The sequence below is a fragment of the Moschus berezovskii genome, chromosome 23 (genome assembly GCF_049115385.1).
Source record: "Moschus berezovskii isolate FMDL1 chromosome 23, NW_MosBer_1.0, whole genome shotgun sequence".
Classification (NCBI taxonomy): Eukaryota; Metazoa; Chordata; class Mammalia; order Artiodactyla; family Moschidae; genus Moschus; species Moschus berezovskii.
Genome location: NC_142482.1, coordinates 25833272 through 25847445, shown reverse-complemented (window position 1 = coordinate 25847445; position 14174 = coordinate 25833272). Strand labels below are relative to the sequence as shown.

General features: G+C 52.9%; 1 protein-coding gene across 5 annotated transcripts in view; it reads right to left on the bottom strand.

The window, feature by feature from the left end:
• The window catches only part of DAAM2 (dishevelled associated activator of morphogenesis 2), a 130726-nt gene that overhangs the window by 14811 nt on the left and 101741 nt on the right, over positions 1–14174 (bottom strand). For 2 of the 5 annotated variants that reach the window (XM_055405843.2, XM_055405844.2), the window contains exons 12-18: positions 12621–12679; positions 12087–12319; positions 11262–11561; positions 6906–7013; positions 4561–4587; positions 3426–3532; positions 2139–2223 (exon numbers count right to left, since the gene is read on the bottom strand). In XM_055405843.2, the coding sequence (XP_055261818.2) occupies positions 2139–2223; positions 3426–3532; positions 4561–4587; positions 6906–7013; positions 11262–11561; positions 12087–12319; positions 12621–12679 (919 nt within the window). The remainder of the gene's footprint in view (positions 1–2138; positions 2224–3425; positions 3533–4560; positions 4588–6905; positions 7014–11261; positions 11562–12086; positions 12320–12620; positions 12680–14174) is intronic. The other 3 variants (XM_088831398.1, XM_088831397.1, XM_088831399.1) reach the window with 3 other exon arrangements.

The following is a 14174-nucleotide window of genomic DNA, read 5'->3' as shown; positions in this document are numbered from 1 at the left end:
CATCACTTCATGGGAAATAGATGGGGAAACAGTGGAAACAGTGTCAGACTTTATTTTGGGGGGCTCCAAAATCACTGCAGATGCTGATTACAGCCAGGAAATTAAAAGACGCTTACTCCTTGGAAGGAAAGTTATGACCAACCTAGATGGCATATTAAAAAGCAGAGACATTACTTTGCCGACAAAGGTCTGTCTAGTCAAGGCAGTGGTTTTTCCAGTGGTCATGTATGGATGTGAGAGTTGGACTGTGAAGAAAGCTGATCGCCAAAGAATTGATGCTTTTGAACTGTGGTGTTGGAGAAGACTCTTGAGAGTCCATTGGACTGCAAGGAGATCCAGCCAGTCCATTCTAAAGGAGATTAATCCTGGGTGTTCATTGGAAGGACTGATGCTAAAGCTGAAACTCCAATACTTTGGCCACCTCATGCGACGAGTTGACTCACTGGAAAAGACTCTGATGCTGGGAAGGATTGGGGGTGGGAGGAGAAGGGGACGACAGAGGATGAGATGGCTGGATGGCATCACCGACTCGATGGACATGAGTTTGAGTGAACTCCGGGAGTTGGTGATGGATAGGGAGGCCTGGTGTGCTGTGATTCATGGGGTCACAAAGAGTCGGACATGACTGAGCGACTGAACTGAACTGAATTCATTTTTTATTCATTGATGAAAGTGAAAAGTGAAAGTGTTAGTTGCTCAGTTGTGTTTGACTCTTTGTTGACCCCATGGACTGTAGCCCACCAGGCTCCTCTGTCCATGGGATTTCCCAGGCAAGAATGCTGGAGTGGGTTGCATTCCCTTCTGCAGGGGATCTTTCTGACCCAGGGATTGAACCCAGGACTCCTGCATTGCCAGCAGATTCTTTACCATCTGAGCCTCCAGGAAAGCCCATTCATTGCTGAGCACTATTCTATTGTGGGAATATATCACAATCTATTCACTTTCCTATTGATGGACAGTTGGGCTGTTCAAAGTTTGAGGGTTTTATAAATAGTTATAAATATTCCTCTAGTCAGTATTTGTACGCAGTGGGATTGCTGGGAAACGGAATAGGTGTGTGTACTGCTAAATCGTTTTCCAAAGTGGTTTTACCAAATGAGAGTTCCAGTTGCTTCACATCCTTGCCAACACCTGGCATTGTTGGCCTTTTCAGTTTTAGCTGTTTAAGTGGGTGGTTGGTTTTCCCTGTGATTTACTGTGTTTCTCTGATGACTAATGGTATTGAACATCTTTTACCATATTTCTCTGATGAGTGATAGTATTGAACTATTTGGAGATTCTCTTTCATGAACTACCTGTTTGAATCTTTTGCTCATTTTTAGGTTGTTTGCCATTTTTCTCACTGATTTATAAAGTCCTAAAGCTGAAACTGCAATACTTTGGCCACCTCATGCGACGAGTTGACTCACTGGAAAAGACTCTGATGCTGGGAAAGGTTGGGGGCGGGAGGAGAAGGGGACGAAGGAGAATGAGATGGCTGGATGGCATCACCGACTCTGTGGACATGAGTTTGAGTGAACTCCGGGAGTTGGTGATGGACAGGGAGGCCTGACGTGCTGTAATTCATGGGGTCACGGAGAGTCGGACACAACTGAGCGACTGAGCTGAGCTGAGCTGATGTTCTGAATATGAGATCTTTGTGATCTATACATAAAGCAAAGATCTAAAGCTTGGCTTGCTTTTTCACTCTGGTAATAGTGTCTTTTGATCAACAGAGTTCTTAACTTTAATGTTCAAATAATCGTGGCTTTGTTTGGTATTTTCTGGGTTTCTCTTGAAGGACACAACAGACTGATGAGGAAGAGATGCAAACCCATGTCTCCTGTATCTCCTACATTGCAGACGGGTTCTTTACCTGCTGAGCCATCAGGGAAGCCCTCAGCGGCACGTGGCTGCAGTCACTGTCTTTGCCCTGAGACTCATGGGGGAATCACTCCTCATATTTCCTTTCTAGGGGCCTCAAGCCCCTGAAAAGATGTAGTCTGTTCTGGTCTCCTCTCAGAGAGGTTGATCCAGGGACGTTTCTATGAACCTCTCCCTTGCTCCTCCAGCCTGACTTCTCCTTGACCTAAGAGTCTCAGCCTCCCTGGGGGCTGTCGGGAAGGGATATGGCTGTCCCCTAGTTTCAGGGGCCTCACCTGCTCCAGCATGTCCTTAGCGAGGTCCTCCTGTTCGTCCATCTTCAAGATGGCCTGCCGGATCTCCTCGTTGGACAGCTTCAACCTACGGCAAAACCCCACCTTGAGCAGCCTGGCCTGGCCCTTCTGCCCAGGACAGACCCCAGGTCGCCTCCTTCTGAAGCCAGAGCTGGGGCTTTCTCTCTCTCCTTTACCTTTGATAGCACTCCCTGCTGGGTAAAACCTTTGACACTAAACTCACATGGTTCCCTCTATAACTCAAGCCTGAGATATTTTAGACCCTAAACAGAGACATGAGTACTCTGGTCTCTTGCTTGAGTCTCCATCCTCACTGATGGGGACGTTTTGGGGGAAGAGGGCCATCTTCGGTGTAGACTGAGACAAGGGCAGAGAGTTCCGATCCTTCTTCTCGTGCCCGGAATACCTACAGAATCTCCACAGGAGGATGGGAATATGGACAGGCCATTAAGGGGGCAGGCTCCTGCTTCCTTCAAGACAGAGCAGCTCCCAGTCTTCCAGCAGCCCCTCGGCTCCCACACAGCTGTTCCAACACTGGGAGAGGGAGAAGCAATCCCCTGCACACACTGCACGCACACACACTGCACACACACACACACAAACACACACACACACATATCCACACAGCCCCTCCGGATGCACACCCATCGGGAGCCCTGGGGAAGCAGAAGTCTCCCTTGCCATCAAGGGGGAGACACCGAGCCCTGGGGCCCTGTGGGAGGAAAGGGGGGATGGATGTCCTAGGGCAGCACTAAGAATAGTAAGGGAGGTGGTGTCCTGTGACCCCAGCTCAGGCGGGAGGCCCCCGCACAGAAGCTAGGCTGTTAGCCCAGATACTGCCCTGTTTGTTCTGCAGCCGCAGGAAATGCTTGGGGGCTGACATCATGCTGCTCTGTGGCCTAAGCCAAGCGGGGCCCTCCGCAGGCTTAGAGCAACGCCACTGCCAGACGCTGACCAGGCAGGTCAGGGGCCTCGTGACTTGGGCAGTTTCCTGTCTGCAGAGTCCACACTGCTGTTCCACGGGGGCTCCCAGGAGAGGATGCTTGGATCAGGGGTGCCCTGTCATTCTCAGGGGATAGCTGGGAGATGGGAGGAGCCCAGAGGTCACTACCACCCCATCCCTCTGCCAGGCACCCCTCTCTCCCCAGGCACTCCGCTCCCTCATCTTCCTCTCTAGCCCCAGCCCAGGCCTCTACTTTCTAGGGGCGCATTCTTCCCACCCACAACCTTCCCTGGAGCAGGGGCCGCAGAGGCAGGGTGGGCACCTACTTGGAGAGAAGGATGATGCAGTTCTGTGCCCTCCGGCCGTCAATGACAGACAGCTCTTTGACCTTGCGTGAGGCCAGGTAGATGTCCTCAGTGGAGCCCAGCTCTTTCTGCAACCGACAAGCCGAGTGGAAAGGGTGAGGTGTGTGTTTCCCCCAGTCCTCTTCCTGCCCACCCCCAACCCCAGCCCATGAGCCACCCCCGTGCCAACCAGGGAATGCTCCTGGTGTGAGCGGAAGAAAGAAAGGGAAAGAAAAAGACTGGGGAGAAAGGAGGGTGGTTAATGTCTGACTCTAATTCGAGGCTCTGGGACTTTAGCCTGGGCTAGAAGGGGTTGGGGGCAATGAGAAGCCCTCTTTTCAGACACTGCCCTCTCTGGGCAGGCTAGAAGGGGAGTGACTGATCCCTATGGCTGTGGGTAGTGGGATTTGATCCACGCCATGTCCCAGACAATCAACCCCCACTCCCCTCCACCCTGCCCAGAGAGCTTCCCCGATCTTACGGTGAGAAGCTGGCTCCAAGTCCCCAGAGGGCCACGGTTCCTGGACCCCTGAGGACTTTGGGAGCTGCCCAAGGTGCCCAGGGTGGAAAGCATCCACAAGTTCAGAGGTGGGGAAACTGAGGCACAATTCCTTGCAAAGTTCTCTCCTCTGGGGTTCTAGTAGGCAATTCCCAAGAAATTAAAGACACCCCCCCCACCTTGCCTTCTCTTGGCCCCTGATGAGGTAGACAGGAGGCTGGTTCCTCCACTAGGAGGTCCTTCCATGTACATGCTCCAGGGGCTGCCACTCACATCACTGCCTTTGTGAACTGTGCCCCTGGAATTGTGCAGTGCCCAACCTGTGCAGTCTTATAGGACGGCCTTGCCTTGGGCCTTGTGGGTAAGACAATAGACCTAGAAGCTTCCTCCTCACTTCTGTAGACGTTTACCTCCCTTGTGGTAGGGGTCTGTTTGCACTAGCTCCTTTCCCTACATTTCTGCATTTTCTTTGGGGACCCAACCTGATGCCACCCTGTTAAGATGAGTAACAAGGCAGAAGGTAGAATTGACAAGCCTCCTCTTTTGAGCCCAGTACAGGGCAGCAGCCCAGGACAGTGGTTAAGAGTTATAGTGTCCAGAGCCCCAAGAGTGACTCACCTGCTGGGAAGGATTAGTTATCAGCTCCTAGGCAGGTAGCAGCCACAGCCAATAGAGAATCAAACATGCACAACGTTAGCCAAGAGGTCTGGGGACCCAAGAGAAGTAGGAAAGGTACGGGGACCCCTTAGCATCTACTCTGTCTGCCCGACCCCAAGGGAGACCCCCATGGTTGGAGATGGAGACTGCAGGTAGCACCGAACAGGAGCTGCTTCCAGCAGACATGCACTCACAGAGAAGCCAGACCAAGCGGAGGACAGGCAGCCTCATCTGTGTGCCCCGCGCCCAGGGAGACCACCACTTCCTGGTCGGACCAGGCCCCCACGCTGCCCCACCCCTGGCTTTGACTGCACTTCCTCCCTCTCCTACACAGAGCATCCCGGAACCCCTGCATGACTTCATTCTTCCAAAACAGGGGAGTAGACGCAACCACAACTGAACTTGAGCTGAAGCACGTGCATGTTGCATTCACTGAGACAGAGGAAAGCAGACATCCCTGAACTTTGTCCCGTGCCCTGGGCCTCCCGTCTGTCTTTTGATTTCCAAGGAAGCGGAGGGGGCAGAGCTCACACCTGGTCCTCCCTTCCCGACCCGAGTGGGGTTGAAGTCACCAACTCAGGACCGGCAGAGGGCACAGGACGGTCCCTGTCCCACGCGCCCAGGACCCCAAGACAGAAAGAGGAGGCCAAAGAGGCAACGCAGCCTCTGGGATCTCTCTAGCTCTGCTGCTGTGAATTCAGTCCCCCAGAGTCCAGGCGATCTGCAGAGTGACAGTCCTCTGGGTGAGCCCAGCTCTGAAATGGGGTGATAGGCCGAGTGGACTCAGAGACGCAAGGGGAGAAAGAGCAGGGCGCTGTCCATCTTAACTCTTCCCCATTCTCAAACTTGGGGTGGGGTGGGGGCAGGCCCAGCTTGTCCTAAACCCCAGAGCCCTGCCCTCCCTACTGGACCCCACCCTGGTCCTACCCCAGTACCTTGGAGACTGGGCGGGCAAGACTGGAACCCTGGCCTGGAGGAAGACTCTCAAAACACAGGGAAGCCTGGCCTGATCCTCCGCCATCCCCCGCACACCCTCTGCATCCCTCCCTGGTGCCCGCTCCGGGGCACTGATCACAGGAGCAGCAAATGCCCCAAAGAACCTCTTCTGGCTCCAGTCGGGCCACAGTGGCTGCTCAGGCCATGCCAGGCAGACATACCCATGGGGCTAAAAGTGCTTCCTGGACTAGGGGTACAGAATCAGACACCCCGAGCTAAACATTTAAGCTAAACAAACAACCATTGGGTTTTTCTAGAACCCTAAGGTAGGGCCAGAGACCCACCCCCACCGCAGCCCTTTGGCTGTTGACTAATCCCCACTCCCTGCCCCGGAGCTGTCACCGAGCCCTGTCTGCCCTCAGGAGGGGTCACCCACAGCTCCGGGCTTGGCAGAAAGCAGTGGGGTGATTGGCCGAGACATGCAGACCCAGGAGGGCACAGAGCCTTCTCACAGGCACTGGGGGACATCCTCGGGGTTGGAACCCTGGACTCAGTGGAGAAAACACAGAAGAAAACCTCACAGCCCAGAGAATAAACCTGGGGGGAGGGCCCGAGCGAAAGCAGAGGCTCCGAGGCCTCTTCCCACACTGGACATCCGAGGAAGCCCCCAGCTCTGCTGTGCAGATTCCTGGGCCCTCGTACTCATGGGAGGGTGAGATCGAAGCATTGGCATTTGTGGTCATCTGGCAGTTACCGCCTTGGGTTGGCCCTGCATCCTGCTATCCACCCCACTCCCTGTCCTGCCTTGGAAAGAGTGGGCTTGCTGGTCCACCTCTGCACAGCATCCTCAGAGCAAAGCCCAGGGCCTCTCCTGGCCTGCCCCACCCAGCTTCAACCTCTCAATGTGACCTGAGGCAGCACCACCATCCTTGACACATTAGCATCCTCTGCTCTACTCATGGGAGTGTCAGGATATGAGAGCAGAGTAGAAAAAGAGGTTAAAAAGTTATCATGCATTGTAGGTATAATTCCTAGGTTCCGGGCCAGAAAAAGAACAAGGTCCGCAGTGGCCTGGCCCTGCTACTCCACCTCCAGGGCTCCAAGACCAAGGAGAGAAACGGACAACATATTACATCATCCCGTGATGGGCAAATGCAAACTAATACAGTGGGATGCTTCCCCTGTGCACTGCACCCCTTCCCCCCATTCATGTCCCAGAAAGAACACGGTACCTGATAAAGAATAAAATCAATCAGTGTATGTGGGAGGAAGGAAGAGAGGCAAGAGGGGCTGAGGGTCGCGTTCCAGGGGTGGCGTCAAGTCACAGCTGGAGGTCAAGACTCAAGACATCAGAGCGGGCAGGGTCTTACCTGATGCCTCTGATAAGCTGAAAACATTTTTTCAAAGTCCTCGAGGTCTAGAATCCGAAACACCTGCATGTCATCAATCTCATTCCATATGGTGCCAGGGACTCGTTCCTAAGATTCACGGGGAGGGAGGAGACCGTGGCTGACTCGGCTCCTCCGTGATGGGGATGCTGGTGTCCCCCGACCCCACGTGTCCTCCAGGCACACAGGCATCGGCAGCCAGGCTCCCAGGCCTTCAGAAGGGGGCTGATTCCTCCCCACGCTCCCCCTTCAATGCTCCACTCCAGGGGAGAGATGAGAGACCACCTCCTCCTCCTTTTCACCTGGGGCCATATGTCAGCGTGCCCCAGAAATCAACAGTAGCGCTGGAGTGATGGGTGGGCAAACATGAAAAACGGGTATGAAACTCCTTCCAGAAAAAAACTAAGCCAGTGTTCTCAGAGGACATCCCCCTGCAAGGTCGGGGTGGCCACAGCGACGGCAAGAAGAGTGCCCCCACATACTCGGGGGTCCTCAAGTCCCCAGGGCTGCCTGCATTTCCTGTGTCTGAGACAGTCATCTTCTCTCCTAGGGGGTCTTCCTCCCATTTGCCAAGATTCCCAGAAAGTGGACAAATGGCAGAGGCCAGGCCATCCTGGTCCCGTTAAGTGACTGCTCCGGCCAGCAAGCCTCTGCCACAAGTTTCTGATGGTCAGAGGCCATTCCAAGACTGGAATGGGCCCAAGGTTACATTCCAAGGTCTTCTCTGAACTGAGGCAATGTCCACCTCTGGGTAGGATCCTTGCACTGAACCCCACTTCGGGGTTCTGGACAAGATCTGGTACCCATGCCGGGAATGCCTAGTGGTCTTGCGACATTCCAATAATGGCTTAGAAGCCGAGACAAGAGGCCCCTGCCCAGGACCCCTTGCCTCTTCCCAACCTTTGCTGCCCTTTAAAACAGAACCTCCCCCACCTCTCTGCCTGAGGGGGCAGCTGGGAACCTTCCTAATGCCACTGCCGCCTCCTGTCTCCATCACCCCTCAGCAAGGCTCGCAGAGAGAAACATACCTTTCATTCACTTTTATTTTCTTAAACTCTGCAAAGGGGAGGCAAGGCCAGAGCAGGAGGAGGGAAGTGGGGACATTCCTGCGGCCTTCCTAAGGCCAGGGACCCTCTCGTGGAATGCCGGGCTGGGAAGCTCGGAGCAGCAAGGGATGCAGGCAACTGGCCAAACCCAACACAGACACATTCTTTTCAAGGCAGAAACAACCACTCTGTGTGTGTATGTGTGGGTGGGTGGGCACGTGTGTGTACAGGAGCACATGTGGGGTTGGGGACCGGGGAGAGGAGCCAGGCTCTCGGACAGGGGTACGTGGGAGGCAGACAGGAGATGGGAAAGAACTGGACCAGGAAAGGCAGGGAGGGCGGGTCAACATGGGGAAAAATTTCCATGCGTCACCAGGCTGAGGACCCAGCTCCCCCTCACTGCTTCCCAAACACTCCCCCTGCCCCCTGGTCACCAGGAGAACCTAGGATGCTTCGTGAAGGTGGCATTGAGGTCTGGGGCCAGAGACTCACACATTTCTTCCTAACATCTTCCACATCCTAAATGCCAGCACGCCACCCCAATGTGTCCCTGTCACACAATCATTCTCAAATTGGATCTTCACACTGCTCTGGCCAAGACTTCACCACTTCCAGTCCAGATCCATGAAACTTCTGCCCCTCTAGGGACACCCTTTAACAAGCCAGGGAATCTTGCTCAAGAAAGTATGTTTTCCTCGAGCATCTAGGGTCACAGAGCCTCTAAGTGGGGCAGCTGGCAAACAGAGGGTTTCTCTTCTTTTCCCTCGTCCCATGAAAGGAAACCGAGTCTCACTCACGTTTACCTGATTGAGCTAGAGTGAGGGTTAAGTGAGAGAGCACACATATGGCACACGTGGTAGTCGCACTCATAGTAACTCATCTGATATTCTTATTTTAAAGGCTTTCTATGTGTCGGTCGCTTTGCATGTATTAAGTCAATCCTCACAACAACCTTTTGATCTGGTTATCATAATCACCCCCATGTTACAGATTGGGAAACCAAAGCCCACAGATGAGATGACATGAATTTAGTCATGCAATTAAAAGCTTGGGGCTGGGATGACAAATATGACTCAAAGCTACCCACACCCTACAAGAGCTCAACACGTGTTCCATCAAACCTAGACTTCCCAGTCTAGGAACGAGATGCTGGCCATCTCTGGGTCCCTGAGGAATTGATATAGACTTTATTAGTGCTAGAGCCCAGAGAAAATCCCAAGCACAAAGTTCTTTAAGATGAAAATATTACAAAAATATTATATGCCTTATCTGTCTTCCTTAATTGTGGAGATGCCTAATGAATCCTTCATTACATGATCAAAACTGTAAATTGTAAATTGCAAGCATGGGAGGAAAAAGCAAAATTCTTTTTTTTAATAGCAACTTAAAAATACTACTTCTGATCATGAATAATGAACATTTCTCCACAGCCTACAGCCTATGGTTCTGCAGAACCATTTGCCTGCTCATATGCAGCTGGTCTTTCTGGCTGGTCTCAAGACCACAGAGAAGGAACTACAGGGCACAACTGTGTGAGGCAGTTGTCACAGGCTTTAACGATATTGCTTCACAGTGCTGCTAGCAGGTGGCTCTACAATTTGAATAACTCAGAGTGAAGATGTTATCAGAACTCCAGGAAGTGATGGATGGGCTATATTCATACTTTGTCTTTCTTTCCACTTAGATGACAAAACCAGAGGTAAAAGGGATCAGAGATCATCCCGCAGATAAGCAAACGGGTGCAAAATGAAAGATTTGTGCAGACCACACAGTTAGTTTGAGCCAAAACCTGATTTGGTTAGAAGTTAGAACCATTCCTTCAACCCATCCCCAGGACCTCAAGGTAGTTCCTTGGACATATTTCCTAATTTGCCAGATCCAAAGCTCTTTCAGGGCAATATTATGTCTCACCTTTTGGTATTATCCATCACAGCCCCCTCCCCACCACAACAGAAAGCTTTACATAAAGCACAGCTCAGAGTGATGGGCTAGCTGGTCTACCACCAGAAGAAGGTGCCTAGCAAACAGCTGACCATCTACTTAGCAGTCTGTGTCTCCTCCCACGTAAGTCTCCATTTGAGCTAATTTAAGCTCAGAGTTATAGAGTAATGATTTCCCCAAGAGTTAGTCCCTGGTCCATACAACAAGGTCAGAGGGCCTCCATTGGTCTCAGTCCCAAACTGTTTTTGCAGTGTAAATGGGCCAGGCTAACTGAGGCCAGTTCCCTTGGGTCACTGAAGTGAAAGTTGCCCAATCGTGTCCAACTCTTTGAGACCCCATGGACTTTAGCCCACCAGGCTCCTCTAACCATGGAATTCTCCAGGCAAGAATACTAAAGTGGGTAGCCATTCCCCTCTCTGGGGGTTTCTTCCTGACCGAGGGATCAAACCTGGGTCTCCTGCATTGAAGGCAGATTTTTTACCATCTGAGCCACCAGGGAAACCTACTGTATCTATTAGGTTGGCAAAATAGTTCGTTTGGGTTTTTCCATGTTGATATGGAAAAACCCAAACAAACTCTTTGGCTAACTCAATATTTACCTCAAGGATGAAGCCACTGGTCCTTGCAAGAGGACACAGCACAGAACCAGAGCAGGGCTCAGTCCAGGCTGGGACTGGCCTTCAATACTAGAAGTCCAATGTGACCCAGGGCATCTCTACACTCATGAGAATCCAACAGAGGAATCAAGTCCCACATGTCAGCCTGGGATGAGAGGTTCTTAGTGGATAATATTCATGAGCCCTCACTGCTGAGCAGTCTAGAAGTAGCCAGTTCACGCACCTTCCCCTAAGAGGATGTCAAAGTGGCTGTACCTTGACATCAAACTCTTCATTGTCCTTTTCCTGTTACCCTGTTGTAGCCACATCATTTCAGTCCTTTGTACACACTGGTCTTGATCATCCCTAGACCTTGGCCAAAGATCTTCACCTACACGTTCCACGCTTTTCCTCAAATCAACCCTATCCTTAACATTCTAGCCAAGCCCTTGTCTAGAAAGCACCCTTGACTGGCCCTACATTACTCCATGAACCCTCAGCACACTCATACTCCATCTGTAGGTGGCTCTGCCAATGTAAGCATCACCACATGCCACACCCTCTCCTCCCTGCGCTCTTCCCAACAGACAGCCCGTCATCTCCAGCCCCCTGTTCCTCATCGCCTGTGTCTACCCCTTAGCCCTACCAAAGAAAGCATTCACCATGGAGATCTGCAAACAGCAGGCTGCGGATCTATGGGGCTGATGCCCCGACCTAGAAGGGACCCACAGACAGCCCTCTTCCCTGTTACTCACCTCGTTCAGCTTGACCCAGTTGAAGGACTTCAGCGGGTGTGAAGGCTGGGGGACACACTTCTTCCTGAGTGGGACATCACTGCTGGGGAAGGGGTCTGGGGGCAGGGGCATCCCCAGGCTGAAGCAAGGCGGGGCGCCGGGGGGAGTCGGAGGCCCCCCGGGGGGCAGGGGAGGGGGTGGCGGTGGGGGGCAGCAGGCGAACGGAAGCGGGGGCGGGGGCGGAGGCAGGTCGATGGTTGTCATCGAGGAAGACAAGGTAAGTGGGCCCCCAGGCGGAGGTGGGGAAGACACAGGTCCTGTCTGTGGGGAACACGGAGACATCAGGAAGATAAAGCCATCAGCGAGGACGCCTCTCAACTCCCCGATCACCATGCCTTCCCTTGCTCTTATTCTCCCTCTAGACTAGACCCCAAAGTCTGTCCTCGCCTCCCACACAAGCTGAGCCCTGTTTTCTCGCCCTGGAGCCTGAACACCCAATACACAGGTGCACCCACAAGTCAAAGACAGACAGTGGACAAAGTCGGTCATTGCCGGCAATGGCAGGACTGATATAGATCAGTCTGCACGAGGGCATCCCGCTGCGAGTGGGGAGGGGAGCCGACACCCAGCCGGCCCTCTGCTCTCCGAGGTGTGCTTCCTGCTCCCCCAGAGGAAGAAACATGGCTTCCGTCCAACACAAAGGCGCCGACCTTGCAGACAAGGGTGCCCTCTGTCCTGGTCTGAGGTCCCCACTCTCTCCCCCTTCATCCTGGTCTGAGGCCCCCTCTCTCCCCCTTCGTCGTGGGGTCCTTGGTCCCTCCCCACACCCACCTTTCCCCGCCTGACCTGAAAGTCCCGGCTCAACTCTGCAGAAGGAGCGGAGAGGCCACGCACCGAGATTTCACTGAGTTGGGCCACCAGCTCTGCCACTTGTCCCCGAGCCTGGCGCAGCTCTTGAGACTCGCGGGCCAGCTTGTCCTTCATCTTGTTCAGCGTCCGCATCATCTCTTCCTTCTCCAGCGTCTTGGTCTCGCATTCCCGCTCCTTCCTCTCCAGCCTGCTCACCAGCTCTGCGTGTTCTGGGGGTGGAAGTGGGACGGGGGGTGGGGGGGGAGAAATGGGAAGAAAGGACGTGAATGTGTGTGCCTTCTTCTCGTGGTCGAGACTCCACCCTTCCACTGCAGGGGTCACGGGTTCAATCCCCGGTCTGAGAACTAAGATCCTACATGCCCCGTGATGCGGCCAAAAAAATCTTTTTTGGAAAGAAAACAGATGGCATATTTAAAACTAAAAAAAAAAGAAGAAGTAGGAGAGGGGATGACGCTGGGCTGGGCGGGGGAGGGCGGGGAGCAGGTGGTGGGTTTAGGCAGAGCCCCTCACCTTTCCGGAACTTCTCTGCCTGGTCTTGCCACTGCTTCACTTCATTCTCGTTGATGAGCCTGGGGTTGGGGTGAGGGGGTTGAGAGAAGGATCTGTTGACTGCTGGCTCATAGCTTCCCAGAGGGCATGGCACCTTCCAGTCCCCGACATGGGTGCCCTGATCTCCAATCTGTGCAGCTAGGAGGCTAGGGTTCTGACTCTCCAGATGTCTCTCTGGGTCCCACCCCTGACAAGGTCTCATCACCTGTCTCTCTCTGGGCTGAGAAAGTGAAAGCACCCTCAGAGTCCAACCCCTCTGTGATAAAGAGGATGAAGCTAACTCGTAGTCAAGCTAGGACAACGTCCCAGGTTTCCCCTAGTTGTACAATGATTTGTACCCCTTTGCAATAATAGGTCCTTGCATCTGAGAGAGGTCAAAATATCAGCCTTACCATGGTTCAGACTTCCAGTCTGTTACAGCAAGAGAAATCACTCACCCCGGCAACTCAGGGTGAGTGGGCAGAGGGTGTCTAAGTCATACGCCCTATTCATGTCAAACTCTCATGATGTGGGGTTTAAATGAGGGCTGTACCCAGACACATCAACGTACGGGAGGTGAAGTTCCAAGGTGAGATTCCAATCATCATTTCTTTTGTAAATCTGGAAGCACGGAGGAGATAGATCCATGACTCTCAGCCTCCTCAACCAGATCAAGGACATAAAGAGGGGACAGGGACTTCCTCAGTGGTCCAGTGGTTAAGGCTCCATGCTTTCAATGCAGAGAGCCTGGGTTCCACCCCTGGTCAGGGAACTAGATCCCACATGCCGCAACCAAGTCCCAGTGCAATCAAATAAACAAATAAATATAAAAAAGATAAAATAAAGAGGGGGTAAGGTAGGAAAGAGGAAATAATTTATGAAGAGATTCCTCTGGAGCAAGCTATTGCTATCCTCTCTTGGTGGAGAGGTACAGGGAGGTTCTCCTTCACTGCCCCCTAGTGGAAGTGACTTCCTTGCACCCATCCAGAGAGTCTGACCCATGTCCCCTGCTACTGGGAGGGAGGCATGGTGGACTGAGGCAAGGCAGGTCCAGAGGGTGGAGGGCACCCATGGCACTCCAAGAATTTGTTAGTATGAGAGATTGCATGAGGGTTGCTCATGAGTCAGAGGGCATCATGGAGGAACTAGGCTGACGCTGCTGTAAGTCTCATCCAAAAAATGCACCTGGGAGAAAGTGGACACTTCGACAACATGAGTCTATGTGTACTGTTGCTGTTCAGTCTCTAAGTCACATCCGACTCTTCGCGACCCCATGGACTGCAGCATGCCAGGCTTCCCTGTCCTTCACCATCTCCCAGAGTTTGCCCAAACTCACGTCCACTGAGTCAGTGCATTGTATTGCCAGTGAACCAGGATCTGATAGAAGGGATGGTACCAGGCAGGCTTGGAGGGAAAAAAGAAAAACAGGCCTAGCCAGTGACCAGGGTTTTGTAGTGAGAGGTACCCAGCAAGGAACATCTGAAGACCCCAGGGTTATACGTCATCTCTTTATCCATGTGCTAAACCCAGAGAGCA